Genomic DNA, 23,148 nt, shown 5'->3' with positions numbered 1-23,148 from the left:
TCCACCACTGCGGAAAATCCTACTGGACGGTTCCAGTCGAGAGCCTTCCTCAACAGACCGTTCACCTGAACCGCCAACAGAAACACTGATCTGAGGCGGTCTTCCCGTCCTCGGCGAGCACACTCACAGCCAGGCGTCCTGGGTAAGGAGGGATGCTTCCCCCGGCCGGCCAGCGGGGCTCATTCTCTCCCGGGGCTTGCTAACCAAGTCCATCTCGGTTGGTCCCAACATTTCCTACGTCAAACACCAATTCCCCCGAGAAACTTCTCTCTACTCCCCCAGTTGCAGCCATACGCTCCCTACCTATACCCTAACCCTGCAGCCATATGCTCTCTACCTATACCCTAACCCTGCAGCCATATGCTCTCTACCTATACCCTAACCCTGCAGCCATATGCTCCCTACCTATACCCTAACCCTGCAGCCAGGTTCCGGGAGCAATGGCTTCACCAGGGAATGTGCTGCTAAGCTACTGTGTGCGCCCAGAGCTCTTGCTGTCTTTTGCTCTGGGCCACCGCCAGCTGGGAGTCTGGATGGTCTTTTCACACACAGGCAGGTACACACTTTACAGCACCAGCCCTCTGTCACCCTGCCCGGGGCAGTGACTGGGCAAAGCGGACGTCGCTTACAGTGCATCTCAGCCCCTCTACCCCGCCCAGCTGATCAGCTCGCTGCTAGGGAAGTGACTTTCCACTCCTGAGCAGTCCCAGGAGCCCTGACTCTGTTCTCCCTGGGCAAGAGCAGGGGGGGACGCCTACTACAGAGCCTGTTTCTCCCCAGACGGGCTACGCTGTGTATAACCCACAAAACAGAGTTGGAACTGAATTCTCAATGGACTGATTGTATCTGGTCTCCCCTAATAGACTGACGGCTTCTCAAGCCAGGGGGTTAAGTGTTTCTTTTTTCCCACCGTAACTACCTGATCCTGGCTGTTTCCCTCGGCAATGACAAGGGCAGGGCAGGGCTTGGGGCTGCGGGGGCTGGCGTACCCTGTCCAGCCGGCTCTCATCCATCGACTTGGAGTACTCCTTGAGCTTGTACTCCTCCCGCTCGATGTGGGCACTCTCGATGTCAGCCGACAGGTGAGGCATATTGGAGACCCAGGCCACTGTCCGCTCAGAGGCTGGCATGGTGGGGTTCAGCGTGGATGGCGTCTGAGAATGCTGGGACAGGGCAGGTGGGGGCACAGAGAGGGAAGGTGGGAGAAGGCAGGGGGCATTTAGAGCGAGCACGGCCAGGAGATGGGCCCCGCCCTGTTCCCCTGCTCGAGCTCTGACCGCCGGTGACTGCTGGGCAAGTTCGCTATCGCGCCTCTGAGTGCGAGCTCCCTGCACAGGGACCTCCGTGTGCTGCTGCTCACTGCCACGTCACAGTGCCCGGAGCAGCACACAGCTCACGGCGGGCACTCGCACACACTTGTGTAACGAGTGGAGGAGCTGAGAAAATTGTAAGTTCAGACCACAAACTCTAATCTACCCCTACCTCCCCAACCCGTCTCCTCTGCCCTCCCTGCCTTCCTCCCAGCCTCACCTACCTGCTTGGTGATGGAGGGCTTGAGCCCCCCACCCCCTCCGCCACCGCTGCCCCCGCTGCCCCCAATGCTGCCCTCCTTGCTGAGGCTCTGTTGCCGTGGACGGGCAGGGCCGTAACTTGGCTCCGGCGACTGCAACAGGTTCCCGCTGGACGGCCGGGGTTTCTGGGCGGCGCTGACTGTCAACTGCTGAGACTTGCCCCTCTGCAACGGAGGCGGCTGGCCCCCGCCACCCCCGCCACCGCCCCCTCCGCCGCTCCCCCCTCCAGGCCCCGAGGGGGCAGGCCTCTGGGGACCGATGGTGATCTGGGGAGGGGACAGCATGTGCTGCAGGTTGTCCTGTAGTGAGAGCTGCCGACGGGTGAAGTCAGTGCCAGAGGGTCCGAACTCATCACTGTAGCTGTGACTGTGAAGGATGGAAGCGGCGGGGGGCTTGGGGACCCCCGAGGAGAGGTCCTCGCTCTTGCTATAGCCATGGAATGGGGCGAAGGTGTCCCCTGGGGGCTCTCCACCTCGGTGGTGGTGATGGTGGTGGTGGTGGTGATGGGAGGAAGGTGGGGCGTGGCCACCGCCCCCTCCGTGGCCCCCTGGGGGGCCTGGCCCATCAGCAGCCATGTGGAAGAGAGGGTTCTGGAAGGAGAGGGGGATGCGCAGTTGCTGGGCAGGAACACCGTCCGTGGTGACACCCATCTGGCTGAGGCGCATGCCAGCCGCGGTGATGGACGAGCCGCTCCCCTGGGAGAGGCGCCCGGGAGGCGCAGGCCGCAGCCCCAGCGCGGCGGTCAGGGAGGCCTGGCTGGAGTGCAGCAGGTCCCCGACGGCGGCCAGGTTGGACACGCTGCTGCTGTTGAGGCGGCCCCCGGGCCCGTCCCCCTGCAGGTCCAGCATGGAGACGCTCTTGTTGACACTCAGCATCTTCTGCTCCGGCTCTGTGATGTCCGAGCTGCTCGTGCAGTACGCTGGCGAGGACCGGGCCAGGGGTGGGCGGCTCACATAGAACAGGTCTTTCCCCCCACCAGGCGGTGGCGGGGGCGGCTTTTCCTTGGTTGGGGAGGGGAGGCGAGCCATGTCCATGGAGCTGTCGGAAGGGAAGGGGCACACAGCAGCAGGTGAGGCCAAGGCGGCTGGCAATGGAGCCAGCTGTGGCCTGGCACAGGCCCTGAGGTGAAAAGCGGGACCCTCCGGGGAAGGCTAAGAGCTGGCGGCAACAGCTCTGGGCAGGGAGGCGGGGAGGGTGGGAGGGGGACGTGGGGAAAGGAAAGGACAAGACCCCTGCCGGAGGGAGGCCGGGAGGAGGGGAGATGGGCAGCAAGTGGAGGGATGAGGGGCAGGTCTGGGCAGATATGGAGGAGATGAGGGTGCATGGAGAAGGAGACGAGCGAAGGAAGGTGGAGGCCACTGGAGTGGGAGACAGGAGAGGAGGGAGGGGGAGGGGAGAGCCCCTCACCTGTTGAGGCCTCGCGCCATGAAGGACTGAAGGTCGATGGAGCTGGAGAGAGATGGAAAGAGGGGCAAGCAGACAGAGGAGAGAGGTGGGGAATATGGCACGGATGTGGCGTCATGGAGGGAGAGGCAGGCAAGGAATGAGCAGGGTGGCCATCACCATGAGCAGCCGCTGAGGCGAGCGCCACCCTTCGGAGCGGTGGCTGGGGAGGCCCTGCTGGAGCCGCGTGTGACTTCCCCAGCCCTGGTCGTGGGAGGCCTGTGGGGGCTGGTGGGGGCTGGGGCAGTGCTTCTTTCCAACTCGTACAGAGGTATTTTGGATCGGCCGACCGGACACCACATGGCTGATCCGACATGCACTGGCTGAACCTCAGCTCAGGACGGGCGTGGGCGCAGGACAAAGCAGGCCAGCGCGGGCAGTGGACTCCCGGGGCTGCTCACCCCCCTGGGCCCCCAGGGCTCGCTCCGCCTGACTTGGAGGGCTCTCCCAGCCTAGCCGCTGCCTGGACCTGCCTCCTTCCCGTTTTCTCCGACACCTGCTCCTCTTTCTCTCAAGCCCCACAGAGGCGCACGTGGAGCCCAGTGAAGTGTATTGGAAACAGAATGGTGGGGGTCCCAGGACTCAGGTGTGGGGTCCCGCAGTGCTCACCTGTTGAGGTCCCGCATCATGTAGCCCTGCATCTCGGCCGACGGGCCCCGCAGCACCACGGGCTGAGGCCGCGGCCGCTCGCTCTGGCGGCTCGGCTGCCTTTGGATATTGGGGTTCCGCAGAGCTGTGCTGATGTCATTGAGGAGCCGGGGCAGTGGGCCCAGCTTCAGGAGGGCCTCCTGGAAGGGGAAGGCTGTTACCTGGGGGCTAAGGGCCCAGCTCTCCACGGGCCTCAGGGGGGAGGGGGCGGAGCTGGGGGCAGGCAGGGCGGACATGCTATGCAGGGGGCGGGCTGCAGACAATGGGACAGGGCAGAGGGGCATCCGCTGACCTTGCTGAGCTGGGGCAGCACCTCCCAGAGCAGGGCATGCAGTGTGGAGAGCTCGCGGCCCAAGTCGATGTAGCCCTCAAAGCTACTGCTGTTGGTCAGCGTGTCCAGGTTGGAGATCTCATACAGGAACTGCTGCATGGAACCCCACTCCAGCTCCAGAAACTCGTTCATGAACCCCAGAAAGTCCTCCTTTGAGGTAAACCTGCCGAGGCACCCAGGCAGAGGTCACACACACCAAAGGCCATTCACCCACCGTGCCTCAGGCCTCGGGCACGCAGGACACCCTTGCTGCCCACCCAGCCCGAACCCTCCTCACTTGGAAAAGTTGGCCAGGTTCTGGATGACCTTGGCGATGAGGGTGAGGGTTCGTGAGGTCTGCTCATCTGGATACTCCTGCATGAGCCCGAAGAGACTGGGCGACATGATGGCTGGGCAGAGGAAGCGCAGGAAGAGCGAGGCGCTAATCAGCCGGTCAGCGATGTCCTCCCGACCCCGCTCTGCGCAGCGCAGTCGCCAAGATGCAAACACCTCCTTCAGCTCCCTCGGGAACACGCTGGGGGGAAGGGGTGGGGAGACAGAGAGAAAGAGAAAGAAAGAGAGAGACCAGGACTGAGCCCCAGAGACCCTCAGCTTCCAGGGAACATGCCGAGGAGGTGGCAGGAGGTGCGGGTGTGGAAACAGGTGAGAGACAGGCAGGGAGGGGCCGCAGCGGGAAGACGGGGGGCTGCTGGGAGAAGAGGGCTATGGCAGAGGGACAGACAGATCAGGGGAGAGAAACGGAGGGGCAGGAAAGGCGAGGGGAGAGAGACACGTGGGAGACGGGTCGTGTGAGAGAGACGAGCAGAGAAGAAAAACAGACACCAGGGAGAGACAGAGATGGGAGAGAGATGGAGGGTCACTTGAGGTACAGGGAGCTCGGACCCCCCAACTCTTCTGAATTCCAGGGAAATGAGGCATGATCAGTCCCTGCAATGGCTCAGAGCTCACTGCCCCCATCTCCTGCTCCGTGCTCCACTTTAATGTCCCACTAACACCTTGAACTCTGCTTCTGGTAAAACAGGGCTCACCATCACTCCCACACCTCTGATTGGCCCCCGACTGGCCCCCGACTTCCGCGGTTCTGTCAGTGAGGCCACAGGTCTCCCAAACACGAGCCTCCTTTCCAATCGCTGACAACGGCTGCTGATCCTTTCCTCGGAGGGTCTTTCCCGCAGCCCTTCTCCGATATCCTGCCGCACCCCATCGGGATCTGATCCCCATGCCTGACCGGTCAACTGTAACCCCAATTACTCTGGACTTCCTTCTTCCTGCTCCAAGCACCCCCACCCCCACTCTACCTACTTCTCAGTCACCATACTTCTTGGCATCAGCACCATTAACGGCATCCCATCACCTACAACCTACGAATGACCTCAAACTCCTTAACCTGGCAACCGAGGCCTTCCAGATTCTAGTACCAATCCCTCTGTCCAGACACCTGTCCCACCACTCTCCATTAGGAGCCATTTGCTCCACCAAACCGTGCCAACTGCTGTCTCCTGGAAGCTCCTGGGCCTGCCCACCATGCATGCACCTTCGTCCACAGCCCCTCCTGAAAAGTCTTCTTTTCCCCACCATCCAAACATCAGAACTTGACCCACTTTTCAAAGTCCAGCCCAGGGGGCACCCCCTCTACAAATCCTTCCCTGCTTTATCTCAAAGCCCTGCCTTCCTGACCTTGTATTACACGGGGGGACCCTCACTTGGCACTTAACACAGCCTACAACTGTTCTGCAGCTCTTATGTGTCTCATCTGTCCCTACTCCTCCCGGGAGGTCCTCTAAAGGCAGGGGCCAGGCCCTACTCCTCTGCCTGCTTTTACCGCACCCACCCCAATGCTTTGCCCGTAACTGGTCCTCAGTCCTCTCTGAGGATGGACAGATGGATGAACAAATGAACACACGGCTCCCCCGCCCCCCAACCCAGCGTTCCCAGTCTCACCAATGGGAGTTGACCACCTTGCACAGGGCCAACTCACAGCACATCCGCAGGTTGGCCTGGTGCTCTGCCAGACTGGACGCTGTGCACTTGATGGGGTCCACCTCACAGTTCTCCTCAGACTCATACAGAGCTCGGATAAATTCCCCTGCGGAGCACAGCGGGGTCACACTCCGGGGCAGGGGCAGGGGCTGCTGGGTGGGGGGATCTCAGAACCAGGCGGTTGGATGCTGGCACCCAGAAACTCTGGGTTCAGAGGCATCAAGCCTGAGGAAGGGTGGACTTGGGGTCTGGAGTAGCCAGGTTTAGGGCTGGATGGACATCTGGTAGGGTTAGGAAGAAGAGACCTGAGGGTGGGCCATACCAATGGCGTCCTTGAGGTATTTCTGACCAATCAGTCGCATGTACTCTTCTATGGCTTTAGTGGCGAGCGTGTTCTCGCGGAATATGAGGTGCTCCCGTTCCATGAACCTGTCCACCTCAGACATGGCCATGTCTGAAAGGAAGTCCTGGGGCCCGGGAAAATCCAAGGGTCAGCCTCCGTACAGCCAGCCTCACGAAGACAGGAGCGCCCGCTCCCAGGTCACCTTTTCCCGCCGGCGCAGCACTCACCTTGGCCTTGCCCGTGCTCTGCAGGATGTGAACCAGTGCACTAGCTACCTCCTCCTTGCCCTTGACATTCAGGGCGGGCTCCAGGACTGCACACAGCATGCGATAGTGGTTGGTAACATACTCTGCAAACTCCTTGTACAGCTCCATGGGCAGGATGCTCATTGTCTGGTAACGTGCTTTCAGCCGCACAGCCGGGCAACCTCCTTTGCCCTTGCCCCCTGACCCACCCCCCGAGCCCCCGCCCCCTCCTGAGCCCCCCATGCCCCCAGAGCCCCCGCTGCCTGTCGGCAGGGCCACGGGGTACCACTGCTCTGTGAAGTGGCGCCCAGCCAGGGTGGCCACGGGCACAGTCACCAGGCCCACGTAGCCCGCCTTGTCCTTCTTGCGCTTTTTGTCTGAGTCACGGTACAGGTGCAGCCGCAGGGCTCGGACAGCTGGCAGGTTGTTAAACTCGAAGTGCTCGCCCCAGAAGACGGTGTCCCCCGACGCCGAGCGGGGCTTGGAGGTGGTGCGCGCGTACAGCATGTCGTCCAGGCAGAGCTCGCAGTAGTACCGCTTCTTGGGGGGCAGCTCCCGGGCCTCTATGATCCACAGCTTCAACACATTGTCCACCCGGCGGCTGTTGTCCTGGCAAGGTGGGGTGGGCGTGGCGGATAAAGGGGAAGGGACAGAGGGACAGAGACATCGAAAGAGGAGATACAGAGAGGCAGTGAGAGGGAGTCTGTGTGAGGTCGTAAAGCTGCGAGCTCATGTTCTCTGGGAACCTGCGAAGGGGGCCTTATTGGGAAATAGGGTCCTTGCAGATATGACCACACTGAGAAGCGTCGCACAGGGTTAGCGTGGGCCCTAGACCCGGGCTGGCGTCCACATGGAGAGGGAGCCGTGGGAACCAGAGACGCACCGGGGCGGGGGGGGGGGGGGGGGGGGGCAAGGCCCTGCTTTTGGATTTTTAGCCTCCTGGACTGTGAGAGAATCAAGTTCTGTTGTTTTAAGCGGCCCAAATTGCTTGTGGCAATTTGTTACAGCAGACCTAAGAAATGGCATCAGTATCGGGAAAGGTTTTAAAAGCTGGAATAATAAGCCAAAAACATTAAAGTAGAATTTGAAGGGGAGAACTGGGAAGTCCTTCAGAGACAATCAGAACTTTTTTTTTAAACAATAAGAGAACTGCATAGGTACAGGATGGGCGAGGCAACACAGCTGGTGTGAAAGGGCCTGGGGGTACAACGGACACCAGAGCCTGGGAGGCTGAGGTGACCTGCACCATGGTGGGGGCGGGGGCGGGGGCGGGGGGGGGGGGAGGCGGAGGGGACTGCAGGGTTAGACCACATCCAGCATCTTTTTTTTTGTTCTTGCTGTTAATCCGGACCCGAGGATATCTTTTCCATTGATTTTTAGAGAGAGTGGAAGGGATGGGGAGAGACAGAGAGAAACACTGATGTGAGAGAGACACAGCAATTGGTTGCCTCCTGCATGTGCCCCGACCGGGGCCAGGGATCGAGCCTACAACTGAGGTACGTGCCCTTGACCAGCATCGAAGCCGTGACCCTTCACTCCTCAGGCTGGCACTCTAACCACTGAGCGAACCAGCCAAGGCGCATCAGCATCTTGGGTCTAATTCTTTAAGAAGGACACTGAGAAACAGGGTTCCCCCAGGAGGGCCACCAGCCTGTGAAATCACTGAAAAAATGGGGTACAGAGAACAGCTGATGGAACTGGGAGCATTTCTCCTGGGAAATATAAGTCTTGGGAAGAACCAACTCGCAGAACTTGTGAGCCAAAGGGACCTTAGAGATCATGTGGTCCAACTCCACGGCCACCAGTTTCACAGAGGGCAAACTGAGGCTAGACCACACTAACTGGCAGGGTGTGTCCTACAGAAACACGGCAAGCAGGGGCTGGGCAGCACCTGTCAGGGGATCGGTGGGCAGTTCTGCTTGCGGGAGACATGGCCCAGAGCACTTCGGGGCCCCAGCCACTCCCTAAGTCTATGATTTCTATCACAGGGAAACAGATGAGGAGGTAGAAAGAAAGGGGAAAGAAATGAAGGACTCGGAGAAAAATGGGGGTCACCTCCTTTTCATCCATGGCCCCTCCACCTCAGTTCCCTCTTCCCCCAAGCCTCCGCTCCTTAACTCCTTCCCCACGAGGCCCCTAGACTCCCGGTGGCCTGACCTCTACCTTGTCCCCTGTACTCCTGATACCTTGTTGGGTTTTACTGCTCTCTGGAGATTCTCGATCCATTTGTCCCTTTCGGCCGCAGAACGACAGGCAAAACATTTTGTTCCTGATGATGTTGTCACCTGGAGAGGGGTGTGGAGTTGAGATGGGGCTGAAGAGGGGAGATGACTCCTGAGGACCGGAGACTCCACCACCATCTCCTCCCCCGCTTTTCTCCAGCCCCCGAGGTTTCGGTTTTCTCGACATCCCCACCGGTGCCACTTGCCTGAGGCCTCTGTCCTCACCCTCCAGCACACAGACCCAATACCTCAAAACAGAACTCCTGGCCCAGGATGGAGCTGTGCACGGGCTTGATGATGGAATCCTCGTCCAGGTTGAGCTCTAAGGCCTCGGCTGCACTGCTGGGACTCAGCAAGGACTCGTGAGAATGCGACTCCTTAAAGCTCTGCATCAGCCGGGCCCTAGGGCGGGAGGTCAGGGGAGAGGGTCAGGGCCACTCCTCGGACACCGGGGCCTGTCATCAGTCTGGCTCCAGGATGGAGACTTGGGGAAAGTGCCTCCTGAACTCCCTTCCCACACGGACACGGACAGACAGACAGAAACCAGAAATGGACCATGGCAGAGGGAAAAGGCGAGCAGGTGGGCTTGGGACACCTCCAGGTGACCGCCACCATCCAGAGCCTCGGAATGAGGGAGGAAACGCGGAGGTGAGGAACCAGAGTGCAAAGCCGTTCACCTGGGCCTGGCACAGGCTGGTGCTCACAGAACATCCAACAACCCAGAGAATGGGTGGATGCGGTGGAGGACACCAGCACAGTCAGGGTTTATGGTAGTTTGTTACAGCAGCCGAGGGAACTCAGAGGGGAAAGAGGAGGCAAGACATAGGAGGAAGCTGCGGGCAGACACGTGAGAATGGAGAGACTGAAATGGGGACTGGGGACGAGGGGGAGCTGGAGCAGGAAGGAGAAAAGGGGGAGGCAAAGGCATGTGCAGAAATAGGAGGACGGGAGAAGGTGAGGAGGCATAACTGCAGAGGACATGGGAGCAGAGATGGGGGTAAGACAGGAGGAAATCCAGGGAGAGGAGAGAAGGGGCTGAGGGAGCCGGGGACGGGGTCTGGGCCCAGGAATAGGAACAGGAGAGAGCAGAATGAGGATGGCTAGGGACGAAGAGTAGAGCAGTAGGAAAGCAGGAGGGGGAGCTCGGGTGTGGGAGCCTCCACAGAGCTATTTATAGCAGCCCCGTCATTGGGCTCCATTGTCGTCAGCACCACGCTCCCCCAGCCCACCGCCCCCGCGGCCAGGAATACCATGCCCTCACCCCCCTGCCAGCCCCAAATCCAGCTCCGGTGACATGGGAGGGGGGCAAAGGAAGGTGTGACTCACCTATCCCTACCTCCCTACCTGCCCAATCCTGAGGGGGGGGGGGGGGGGGAAGGACAGGGTTCTTTCTGGGGAGTGACTGGATGAGGGGGAAGCCCAAGAGGAACCCCAAGAAGCAGACAATAGGAGCAGACATGACATGTCCCTCAATCCCAGCCTCAGTGACTGCGCTCTGGACTTCTCTGAGGACTTCCTCCTCAGCTTCAGTCCCTGGATTAACCCTATAGCGCCCCTCCCCCGCCGGTACACCTGTGCCACCCTCCCCCTCGCAACCGTGCTCTCAGCTGTCCCTTCCCCCAGCCATTAGCATCTGCCAGCCCCAGCCCCACTCCAACCCTCGGCCCTTCCCTCAGCCTTCTACCTGGATCACACTGCTCCTCCCTGAGCCCCCCTCCCCTGGCTTCCCCAATGGCGCCAGCACTCCTTCAATCCTGGGGGCCAGCAGAGTCCCTCCTTGGCTCGACCTCTCCCTGTCCCTAACCCCATAACATCCCTCAGCCAGCCTGAGGCCTCCAGCCTCGGCATCAGAGGACACCCATTCCTCGGATCCCACTGCAGAGCCCCCATGTGGCAATCAAGCCTTCCCTCCCGCTCCAGCCCGTACCGGTCATGGTCAGCACTTCGGAAGCGAGGCAGGATCTGGCGAAAGCTGCTGGTCCGGTCAAGTTTGGGTTGGGACTTCGTGCGCTTGATGGAGCTTTTTAGCCTCCGGCTCAGGAAGCCTTGCTGGGGGAGGGAAGTGGGGATGGGGTGGTTGGGGCAGGGTCAGTTCCACCAGCTCAGCCCTCAGCTGAAGGTGGGAAGGGGAGGATGGGGAGTCTTTAGGGGCGAGGAAAGGGGGAGAAAGACCCTGCTGCTGGTCTGTCTCCCTTTGCTCCCACGGGTTCGAGCGCATACACAAACACACACCAGCTTGCAGAAGGTGGGAGGGCTGGTCTGAGACGCAGGGGGGCAGAGCCAAGAAGGGGGAAACCAAAGAGGTGGGGAGTGTCTCTCTTTTCCTCCAGCCCTCCCGCTCCGGTCCCTCTTTCAGAATCCTGGGCTCCAGCTGGGACGGTGGGGGCAGGGGCAGCGGAGCCACATTCGGCAGCACCTTCACTCACCGAGGGCCGGAAGGGCGCAGCGGGGGCGGCCTCCATGCTGTACTGCTTTCCCCCGGGGACACTCTTCCTCCTCGAGCGACCCAAGTGGTACTCTGGAGGAAAGGAAAGGGCAGGGGGGAGTTGGGGAGGGGTCGCTGTCAGCCCAGGTTTCCGCCCCTGGCCCCAGCACACTCACCCACCTCCCTCGGTCCCTCACTCCAGCCTCACCTACCCCCCGGAAAGCAGCAGGAAGAGCAGCGGCGGCGGAGAGGCTGGCGGCGGGAAGAAGGGGGCAAGGAACCCGAACCGGAGCCCCCCGAGGGGGACGGAGTGGGAGGCCTGAGGCCCATGACTGGGGCTGGCAATCAGCCAAGGGGCATGGCTGAGAGGGTCAGTGAAACCCGAATAATAAAGGACACAGTTCCACAAAAGAAAGGTCCTTGGTGCCCACCCCCCCAGGAGGAGGCTAGCTGGGGGGGGAAGCTGGGTTAAGGTCATTGCCCATAGGCAAGCTTTCCTCTTCCCTCAGCTGGGTGCATCTCCCTCCTGCCCCCCTCCTGCTGGAAGCCCGGTCTACCAGGAGGGCCTGGGCTGCCTCCCATGACCCCCTCCCTGGACTGGAGGGGGAAGCCTGGGAAGAGACCTGTGAGGAGTGGCAAGGGAAGAATCCCCGGGACAGAAAATTCAAGGAAGGGCCAGGTGGGGGAGGGGAGCAGGGGCTGGTTCCACGTGCACTGCAGTGGCGGGGACTCAGAAGGGAAGGAGAGAAAGGGATGAGAGAAGAATGCAAGGGAGTGGGGAAAGGGGCAGTGGGGGTTGGGGGATTCCCAAGTGAGGGTAGGGAGGAGAGGAGGTGACTGCAGATGAAGCTTGGGACTGCCAAGAGTCTCAGAGAGGTGGCAGCTTGGAGGAGGGAAGCTGAGGCTCTGCTAGCAGGGAATTTAGGGGGGCGAGGGGCTAGAGGAGAATGAAAGTGGGGGATGCCAAGCTCCGGCTCCAGCTCCAGAATGGCTGCTCAGGCCTGGGCTCCCCCCTCAGCCCCAGTCACCACTGCAGCCAATGGGGGGGCAGGTACTGCATCAGGGGCGGGGCTACCATCTCCACAGCAACAAGAAGCTACAGGATGGAGGGGGTTGGACCGGAAGGGCTGCCAGTTAACCCTCTAGATTCCAAAGCAAGGGTGGGCCACAGCTACATGTTCACTGTCTGCTTCCAGAATTGCAAATTGTGCTAGAACCATCCCCAAGTTCCCTTTGCCTCTAAAACCCAGGTGTCCGGAGATCTGCGCCCAAAAATGTGGGTCCTCTGACACAGGAGCCCTGTCAGTCCCTCAGGAATACATGTGTAAACACAGAAACAGACACTGAGCTGTGGAGGTACATGTATCTGAGAACCACAATGCAAAGCCACACAGGGATCTAGGTGCTCAGAAGGTGTAGAGACAACTGCGAGCAGGGGGTGCTGCTGACCCACAATCAGATGCTCAGACGCACATACCCCACTGGTGCATGCTTAGACACGTGTGAGCACCACAACAGGGGCGGACATACTTGGACCGACACTCACAGGAGAGCTGCTGGTGTGGACGTGTGGCTCGAGTCCCGTGGGCAATCATGTAGGCAGCACATTACAGAAGTGGACATTTGCCCCGAGATACACACACGACCATGATACATGCTTGAGTACACCAGGGTTCTGACCACATCAGTGTACCCCCAAATCCCACAAGCACAAACATCATTCACTCACATGAAAAGAACAACTACATCTCAGGACGACTCCTCTCTCCCAGCCCTTCCCTGACCCCAACATAGGCTTCCGTGACTGCTACCAGGATAAAGGAAAAACAAGGAGCAAACGTGTTCATTATCCTCCCGTTTCACACGCGACAAGGCACCTAAGGGCTCCGGATACCTTTGTCCCAGTCTCGCGTTTCTCAGGTGTAGCTGCCTCCCTCTCATTCCAGGGAGCCCAGCTCAGCCATGGTTTTCAGATGCAGGCTCCCCTAATAAAGGCATAAAGCCTAACTTGAAATCCACTAAAATTTTGCTTTGGAGCTGAAGAATGAACAGAAGAACTAATGTGCTAATTGGTTCGCTTGGTTCTTGGAAGTAATGTAACCTTCCACATATCACCAGAAACTAAGATCCAGGAGCTCACACAGAAGTCACAGGTACGGCGCTGCCACATACACACAGGCTTACAAAAACTCACCGTCACAGGCTCAGAATAGCAGAAACACATAGGAAAAGGGGGAAGAGTGACAGGAACTTGGGACATCCTGTTGTTAATCTGCATGCAGTGCCATGTATAGAAAGCACAGCACACACCCCTGTACACACACAGCAAACCTGATCCTCACATTGTGATTCCTGGGTCTCCATGGCCTATTCTTGCAGATGTATACATGCATGCACACACACAACAGCCACCTACACAGGCCTGTAACCCAGGCATTGTGCATACACCCACACATGTGTACACCCTGTATCCACACACAATTGCTCTCACATGCACACAGCAAGAGCTTGAACTCCCACCTCTTCAGCCTCTGGAACCTTGCCATCTCCCCGCCTTGCAATCCCCTCACCCAGGAACCGTGCCTGGGGCCTTTCTTCCTGTCACACCCAGCTGGCAGCTCACATGGGGCGCCAGGGGAGGGAGGTTGGCAGAACAGGGTGAGGAACAGAGTTGGACAGAGAGCAGAGAAATGGGGTGCAAAACTCTACACCAGGACAGGAACCTCTAATGACGGTCCCTGCATGACAGGCCTCGCTGAGCCAGCCTCTGAGCCTGAGTGGCCTCCCTGATCCGACAGGGCCCACGTGAACCAGTGCCATCTTCTCTCTCCTGCTTTTCTCTCCCAGAGACCCCTTTACTGAAAGGCCTGACTCCCCCTCCCCACCTCCCAGGCCCCTTCTCGCAAGTCTCCATCCAGTTCCCCATCCTAAGCTCTTACCCTCTCTTCTCTTCCAATCTGCGTGTCTCTCCAGCTCCTCTTCCTCTCTTTCCTCCCTCCAAGCCTCTCTCATCCCTTCTCTCCCTCTTTCTCCCCACTTTTCCTCTCTCCTCCACTTCCAGCTTCCCTTTTCAGCTTCTCTGGCCCCACGCCCTGACAAGCAGGGGCTCAGACCTGCCTCGCCCAAAGGTGTTTCATATACAGTAGGATTCCAAGGAGCACACACACACTTACTCCCTCCCCCCCTCGCACACCACCCACATCCAGACACACCCTGGCCACCCATGCTGGGACTGACACAGATACCCAGATCAATGACGGAACACACATGCAAAGACACACACCTGCCAGCAGGGACACAGAAATCCTGTTCATGCAGCCACACATCCCCACACACAGGAGAAAGACTAGAGGTGAGCCCCAGCCAGGGACATGCATGCTCAGGGTCAGAGGTGACATGTGCCAGAATGGCCACGGACCGCCCCACAGCCAGTGGCCAGCCCAGCGGCTCCCTAGCCAGGCACGCGGCAGAGGCAGGGTGAGACAGGACAGGCTGACAGGTGTGCACTTGGCTGGATGCACATGTGTGCAGGAGTAACTGGGCCCCGTGTGCACATGGCACCGACACACAGGGGACACGGGTATGAGCACGAACAACAACGTGGACACACAGACTGCCGCCTCCACAGAGGAGCTCCACGACCACCCCACACCGGCCGCCCCCGCGCGCAAGAGACTCTGTCCCCCTCGAGGCCAAGACCGGTCCCCGACACTCCCCCCACCCCGCGGACCTCCGCTGCCCCCTCTCCAGTTACCATAACTCCCCCCACTCGGAAGATGCAGCGAGAACATGCAGAGGGAGCAGCTGCCGCCGCCGCCGCGGCTTCCCCACCCCCTCCCCGAGCCCACGCACACGCGCGCCCCCGCCCCACGCGCCCCCCACGCGCGCTCCTCTTCGGCGCGGTCCCGCCCTTACCTTGCACCGCCCCTGGGGGGTCCCCGGTGAGGGAGGGGCTCCGCCCCGGCGCGGGGGAGGGGCGGGGTGCGGCGGGACGGGGGGCGGTGCGGCCCGGCTCGCACCGCCCGAAACGGTGGGGGCGGCGGCGGGGCCCGGGACGGCCCGGACGGCCGCGCGGTGACGGCCGCGGGAACGGCTCCTTCCGCCGCCGCTCCCGCCGCTGCCGCCGTTGCCCGGGCCCCGCCGCCGTTGCTAGGCGACCGCTGCTGCCGTGGCCGCCTCTGTCACGAGCCCCGTCGCCCGGAGACAGCGCGAGAGAGACTGGGGGAGGGGGACGAGGGGACCCCCTAAACCAACCGGGCCTCCCACCATCTCCCTCCGAAGCACAACCGCTACCCCAAACCGCGGAGAGAACGAGGGGCGGCGGCTCCACCCAGCAGAGGGGAGCCCTGGATTCCAATGCCCTCAGAGGTCGGGACCCTTCCTGGGCTCGAACACCCACGGCCTCAGCACACCTTCGCGGGCCCTATGTCCCCTGCACATCCTCCATGCCCTCTACACAGTCCCGTCTCCCTGAAAACCCCAGACGTCCACCAGTCATCAACTCTCACTACACCCTCCCCCATACATATACCTCTGGACGCCCTCCCAACCCCACCGAACCTCCAACTCAACCTCCAATGGCATTCCCAGCTCCGAACTCACACGGCTGCCTGCACACGGGAGACCCACGGGAGACCCACAGCAGAGACCCCAGACCCTGAGGCTCAGGGTAAAGAGAAAGATGGGAATAAGTGGGCAGAGACACCAACCATCGGACATAGGAAAAACATACCCCATGCTGGCCTGGACACACAGGTGCTCACACGTGCACAAAAACACACAAACCTTTCCCCGACATGGCCATGACACACACCGATGTAACAGAAATCACACACAATCTCTGTACACACACCACCACCACCTGGCTTTGCCTCACATATATGTGCTACCCACACACACCCATGGTCAGAGGTTTCCATGACAATGACACAGCCCTGCCATCCAACCACCCAGGGTCCCAGAGCTGACCCCCCAAGGGCCTTCTGGGCCTATCAGAAGAGGACTGAAGGGAGCCAAGAGATGGAGATGGGCCACTGGCTCTCTCTAAGGAAGAGAAACTGGAAGCCTGGGTCCCCGAGGGGAGGGGAACTGGTGGAAGAAAGGAGTCACCTAGGGTGGGGGGTGGGGAGGACATGGAGGACCTAGATCCCTGGTCCTGGACGGGAAATGCAGGGCTAGGGGGCAGTGACAAGAGGGTTCCGGGGCTGAGGGTGTCTCTCTGCACCTTGGCTGCAAATCTCTGTTCTCTGCCTTCATCTCCCCTCGCTGTTCCCATGGAAACCTTTTAAGCTAACTTCTCAGGAAGACAAAAATCTTTTTTTAAATGACTAAAGAGGGAGGTGGAGGGGGGGCAGAAAGAGAGAGGGAGGGGAAGAGACAGATGGAGAGAGAGAGTGGAAGAGACAGACTGAGCAGAGAGCTCTACAGACAGACAGACAGGAGATGAGATGGGGGTCTGATGGAGTTAAGAGGGGTAGAGAAAATAAGAGAAATCGGGAGGAAAGAGGAAGGGGGTGATGAATTGCAGAAAATAGAAGCAGTTGATGAGAAGAGGGAGAGGGGGGCAAGAAAAGAGGGAGGGCCTACGGGCCAGAAGGAGAATCAGGAGCGTGGGGGTGGGCCAGAGGTGGTGGGGGGCGGGCAGGAACTGGGTTATTCTCTCCAAGATCCCAGACCAAGCCCTGGGAGGCTGGGGCAGGCACACTCGAACAGGAAGCTAAAGATCTAAGGAGACTATTTTTACAAGCACCAGGAAAAGTCATGCTTCGCAGTTGGAGAGGAAAAGGGAGCGAAACAGTAAGGACTGTCACCCGCAGCCCGTCCCGCGCCCGAGCCGCGGAGGGCACCTTTGCGCCCAGGCTCCCCCTCGCTGGACGCCGGACTGCCCCCGCTGCCTCCCAGCCCCGGTCTGCTCCCTCGGTCCCGCCTTCCTCCGCCCAGCAGCCCGGTCTGCCTTCAGCTCTCTCCCCGCGACTGTCCGGGGCACCAGAGCTGCTCGGCCGCCGTACCATGCTCGCCGTGGGGCCGCCCCTCCACCGGCACGGAGACTGTGCGTCTCAGCAGTTTGTTGCGGCTGGAGTCGCTCCTCCGGTCCCGGATCAGAAGGGGGTGTATCTAGGGGATGCGGGTGTGTCAGAGCTCACGGGCACCGGCCGTCCCCCCTTTCCCTCCCCCACCAAGCAGGCTGCACCTCCCCTGCCTTCCGGCCAGCTCACCTTCTGCCCCTGCCCCACGACACTTTAAGTGTCCGGGTGAGCCAACTTCTCCTTCCCCTCTCTCCCCAGTCTCTCTCTCTCTCTCTCTCTCACGTCCCACTCTCCTCTCTTCTCCCTCCATTTCTTTTGAAACATCCTCCAGGGAATTCTCCCAAACCCTACTCAGCGCTCCGGAGTTTGCTACTCCCTGCACTTTCCCCTTGACCTTCAGGTCCTCCATTCTCCCTGCTTTCCTCCCAACCTCCCACCTCCCGCACCCCCTTCCTCCCTCCCTGCCAGTCACGGAGGGGGTGGGGAGCAGAAGCCGCATTTATAATCAGGATCCACAGCTTGTCTCCCTCCCACGCCAGCAGGGCCGGCTTGTGGCCAGGCTGGGACCCAACCTCCCCACACCCCAGAAGGCCTGGTCACCTCCCCCCACCTCTCATCTTCTACCTTTACCCCCAACTCAACCTCTCACTTCCCTTTCTTCTCTCTGAACCTCATCCCCACCTCCCCTTGCCACCTCCTTCCCAACCTACCCCTCTCAACCCTCCCATCTCCTCCGCCCCTAAGGAACCTCCTCACCCACAGGCCCCAGCCCCAGTTCCACAACCCAACCCTGTGGCCCTACACAGTGTTCATTTTCTAAATTCTGCCCGCCCGGCACCTTCCTACTGGATTCTGGCCACTCCTGTTACCCCTCAGCTTGCTGGCCACCAGTCCCCGAAGTCCCCTCAACCTGTCCCCCGCTCTCATTCCTTCATTACCCCATCCATTTCTTCCCTCTTCATCCTCACGCCTCACAGCAGTCCCCACTCTTATTGGTTCTGGTTTCTCCAATTCATCCTACAGACCCCAAACCCTTGGTCAAGACTGGTGACCACTAGTGAGTCACTCATGTCCCTCCATGCCTAAAACCAACTACCCAAACCACCTCTCCCTTTAAAGTCTCCATCTTCCCCCAGGCGATACCTCGACTTTACGCCATGGCCTGGGAGCTTGCTACCCAGCCATCTCTCCACTCTCACTTGCCCCACAGGTCCCTCGAAACCCTGGTTAACTTCAACTCCAGTTCTAAACACAACCTCCCCAACAGCTTCTGCGGCACAGCTCTCACCACCTCTCTGGTCTGGTGAGCTACCCTATCACTCTCTAAAGATGGTCCCCCAAATCACTCCACTCCCTGAATCATACATCTGGACATCTACCCTTCATATTTGCGCCCACCCCCACCCCCCATTTCTTCTGACGGACCCTCCACTGTGGACCCAGCTCCCAAATCTGAACCCACACTCTCCTGGCCCTCTGATCACCCTGCATGACTACCGCCTCCCACAGGAACCCTCTGTTCATGTCAAGTCTTTCCCTCTGGCTAGTCCCTGCCCCTATCTCACTTAGTTTTAGGCAACTCCCCTTACTCCCAGTTCCCCTCCTCTCCAGGCAACTCCCTCCCCTATGTTCCTTCCTGATTCTCTGGCAAAAGCCCTCTTAGTGCCTCTCTAAACCCTGATCTCAGGTGCCTTCCCAGTCTTCACCGCTCTCCCCACCGAGATCCACTGACCTTTGTCATCTCTCCCAGGACCCTTCAGCCTCTCCCAGTTTCCCAAAGAACCCACTGTCCCCTGCCTTTTCTCCGAGTCCCTCAAGGCCCCTCCCTGCACGCTGCGCCATGATGGGAAAAGGACTGGGAGGCAGTGAGTCTTGCTCAGTGTGGGAAGAGGAGGGGTGCCTGAGGTCACTGTGGAGCTGATCTCTCCAAGGCAATCCCCATTTCTTCGCCCTTCAGTTTCTCTTTCCCACCCTAACCTATCCCACAATGTGGACAGGTGAAAACAGGAGGCACCCCCAAGTCTTCAGAACCTCGTCTCCTCTTCACATGGCCCTCGAAGACCCCCAAGCCAAGGTGGGAGAATGCTTGTCTCTTTTCACATCCCAGCCCAAATCTCAATGGCCAACCTCCTTCCACCGCTTGCCGATGTCACTTTTGTCCGTCTTCTCTGTGTCTCTCACCCTTTCACTAATGAGGGCTCTCCCCATCTTTCTCTCTACATTCCCCAAGGTACCCAGTGGTCTTTCCAACCTTCCCACCCTGCTCACCTCGTCCTCATCCAGCATGAGAAGCTGGTTCCCAGAGATGATGCAGAACCGAGGGTTCCAACCAGGACGATCATATGGGGAATGAACGTATTGGGTTCGGTGCATAGGGGGTCCCCGTACATCTGGGGGACAGAGACACACAGAAACAGTAAGGGAGGCTCTAAGCATTTGGGAGACAGAGGCCTAAAATGGGTAATAAGAGAGGCCACAAAGTGGGAGAAGGGGACCACACCTGCCTTGAGATCACAGATGGGGGTGAGGCACCTGGTAACTGTAAGAGAACAGAAGATAAGCCTCTATGTCTGGGGGAAAAGAGGAATGGGAATCAGCACAGGGCTCTGTGGACTTGGAGAAAGAAACTGAAGGGTGGCTCAAGGAGGGGAATTACAGCATGACAAAGGGTATAAATTTGAAGGCAGAAAAGGGTGAATGAACTCTCCATCCACTTCAAAAAAATAAAAAGGTGGAGGCAGCTAAACTGACAGAAGAAAAACACACACACAGAGGTTGGTGGCAGGTGTCTGGGAAGGGGGAGTGCAACCAAATAACCAAAGAAGACAAGAACCTGGAAGGTGGCATGACCCACCTGCACGAGAGTAAGAGGAAAGCTGAGGGGGGCGGGGGGAACATGTAGGTCATAAGATTCTGAGAACTAAACATCTGGAGGAGGAAGGAAGTGAGAGAGCTTACCTGTTCAGAGTCAGAGACATGAGCAGGCCTCCCCTCCTGCCTTTCCTCTATGCTCTGCTCCCTCCTCTCCTAGCCCAACCCTGCTCAACATTTGGGGAAAGTTCTGGTTCTTTAGTTGGGTTTTGTCAGCATCTGGCTGTGAAGGGGCCGGGGAGTGAGAATAGAAACTGGATTGATCTCTTCCCCCACTTCATACTCAGAGACCAAAGATTTAATAACCCCCCCCCCCGCAGCCTCCCCACCTAGTCTCCACGGACAGGATGGAAGCCAAGCCCAAGGGTTAGGAACCTTTCCAAGGCACGTTGAGGAGTTTGAAGAGGAAAGAATGGAAGATCCAGGCCTGTGACATAGAGTGGGCTCCAAAGACTGGCCCTGGGGATGGGGACAAAACTTCTGAGAACAGCAGCCCAAGGGTTGCCCATGTTCTTCCCATGCTACCATCCTGAAAACTGCCTCTTCTTTAACCCCCATCTGCACACCATCACAGGGACGCCGGGGACAGGCCCAATGGAAGTAAGAGGAAAATCAAATTGGTAACATCAAAATGATAGAAAATAGGCTTAAGGTATCCAAGTGTGAGAGAGTTTAGAGAAAGAAACATCAAATTCTGTCACCTTGCAGGGTAATTACTCATGGGTATATTGCAGGAAAATATCTAATCTTTGAGCTTCATTCCAACTGAATGCCCTGGAGAGCTTTGAAAAATCTAGCCCCCTTCTGTCTACAAATATGGTCTTCAGATTTACCCACCTGCAGATCAGAGGCGGGGATGAATCCCCAGAACTTAGATGTCTAGAAACCCCAGCACTTTGAAACTCTCACTTATCTCGCTGCCATCTCAGAGACCCTGTGAGCGATCCCCTCTAGACCCCGAGATCACCGAGGCTGTGAGCTGCAGACACTGCAGGCAGCGTGCCCCCTGCCCTGACTCTGAGGACCCCCAGAGGAGGAATCTGCTGATACACATAGTCATTATAGGAGGGACTGACTCAGGCTGCAGCCACGGGGAGGCAGGTTAGACTTCAGGGGGGCACCTTCTTCCTGGGAGCAGGGAAGGACACAGGGAACTTAGCTTAGGAGCAACTCCGGAAACACACACACACACACACACACACACACACACACACACACACACACACACACTGTCTGGACTTAAGTAAGGATGAGTCTGGGAGGCAGATGCAAGAGGAACACAGCTGAGAAAGGGGAAAGGCTTACTAGGATGAGAAATCCCACAGAGCTCAGATGGGGGTCGCTTGTGGGCCCTGTTCCAACCATCAAAACCTGTGTCTTTGCACCCCAAATCTCCAACACTCCAAAAAGTAGAGGAGACAAGAAAAAAAGAATGGATGATAAGAGGTTACAGGAACTTGGGTAGGCACAGGCTTGTGGTGACAAGATGGGGAACGGAGCAGGCAATAGAGGATGGGCTGCGAGACAAATAACAGGGATGAATGGAGGAGAAGAGGAGGTAGAAATGACGGCAAATCCCTGCAAGAAAATATACCAGAAGGGCCCAACTGGTCCTGGGGCAGAAGAAATGAAGTGAACCTAATAGGAGTACTAAAACAAGGGGGTCAAGAAGGAGGGGGTGAAGAGGTGTGTGTGTGGGAGAGAGAGAGAGAGAGAGAGAGAGAGAGAGAGAGAGAGAGAGAGAGAGAGAGAGAGAAAACACCAGAGAAGGGACTGGTAAAGGGGAAGGACAGAAGGGGGACCCATATAAGGAACGGACACCATATGGGGGGAAAGATATAGGTGATGGACACCAGAGGAGGGAGGGGGAAATGGAAATAAGGATTGGAGATGGGGGAGGGGAGTAAAAGTGGTGAAGTGAATGAAGCAGATAAGACCCCAGGGGTTACATTATCCTGGTCAAGGGCCTTAAAGAGGTTTGGGCAGTCTAACCTGCCCCCCTCTCCCATCACTCAATCTTACTTGTATTCCCCCTCCCCCCTCAACAAACACACACATATTTGGCCCTCCCCCTGCCCTGGTCTCTCCTCCCCCAACCCATTCCCTCTCCTCTCTTCCCTCCATCTGGACCCTCTATTCCTCCCCCCACACACACTGCCTCCCTCTCTCTCCATCTGGCCCCTTCTTCTCTTCCTCCATCCTCCTCTCTTTTTCTATCCCATACCATTCTCTGACCCCCCCACCCCCCACCATATTCTGACCCCCATCTTCTTGGCTCCTCTTTGCAACCCTATGTTTTCATTTCTCCCTCCCAGCCCCTCTCCTGACTCTGCCCTTCTATTTCCTTGATATTTTCCTCATCTCTTAGCTTTAAAATTATTTCTGCAGCGCTTCCTCCAACCCTATCCTATCTTCCCACCCTTTCTTGCGATCTCTTCTTTCCCCTTCATTTTCACCTCAGCCCTCTCTAAGGCCTGTTTCCTGGCCCCTCCGGTCCCTATTTCCCCTGTTCTCTGGCCTTCAATCCCTCCTTCCTCACTGCTCCTATCCTGTCTTCCTAGTCCTCCTGTCTCCCTCCATTTCAACAGCTCCCCTCCTTGGCCTCGGCTCTGCCCCCTCCTCCGCCCTGCCCCTGCCCCTCCCCCCTTTACCCCTCCTAACTGGCCCTCCCCCTCCCTCCCTGGCCCTCCCCTTCCCCTCATCACCGTACCTCTGAAGGGGGCATAGGACATCGCGGGGATGCTCCCCCGATGGATGGAGGCGCGAGACCTGCTCATCAGGCCTGGGAGGGAGGGGGCGGGGGACGGGGGAGAAAGAGAAGAGAGAAAGAGGGGGAGAGAGAGGGGGAGAAGGAGGAGGAGGTGGAAGAGGAGGAGGAGAGAGGAGGAGAGAAGAGCGGAGAGGAGCAGAGAGGAGGAGAGAGGAGGAGGAGGAGGAGAATGGGAGCCAACGGCAGCAGCGGCAGCCGGGAGAGAGAGAGAGGGGGGCGGGGGAGTGAGCGAGAGAGGAGAGAGCAGGAGGAGGAGGAGAGAGAGAGTCTCTG

General features: G+C 58.8%; 1 protein-coding gene across 1 annotated transcript in view; it reads right to left on the bottom strand.

Moving 5' to 3' along the window:
* SYNGAP1 (synaptic Ras GTPase activating protein 1) overlaps positions 1-22,882 on the bottom strand; it is a 29,067-nt gene extending 6,185 nt beyond the window's left edge. The window contains 16 exon segments of the mRNA XM_008160056.3: positions 990-1,163; positions 1,535-2,609; positions 2,979-3,020; positions 3,624-3,802; positions 3,955-4,156; positions 4,271-4,507; positions 5,935-6,079; positions 6,296-6,440; positions 6,544-7,170; positions 8,748-8,846; positions 9,032-9,185; positions 10,711-10,832; positions 11,210-11,301; positions 17,217-17,322; positions 19,503-19,624; positions 22,816-22,882. Coding sequence (XP_008158278.1) covers positions 990-1,163; positions 1,535-2,609; positions 2,979-3,020; positions 3,624-3,802; positions 3,955-4,156; positions 4,271-4,507; positions 5,935-6,079; positions 6,296-6,440; positions 6,544-7,170; positions 8,748-8,846; positions 9,032-9,185; positions 10,711-10,832; positions 11,210-11,301; positions 17,217-17,322; positions 19,503-19,624; positions 22,816-22,882 — 3,588 coding nt within the window.
* Positions 22,883-23,148: the final 266 nt, after the last annotated feature.

The sequence above is a fragment of the Eptesicus fuscus genome, chromosome 10, assembly GCF_027574615.1.
Source record: "Eptesicus fuscus isolate TK198812 chromosome 10, DD_ASM_mEF_20220401, whole genome shotgun sequence".
NCBI lineage: Eukaryota > Metazoa > Chordata > Mammalia > Chiroptera > Vespertilionidae > Eptesicus > Eptesicus fuscus.
Note: the sequence above shows the minus strand (reverse complement) of the source record. Positions and strands in the feature narration are given on the sequence as shown.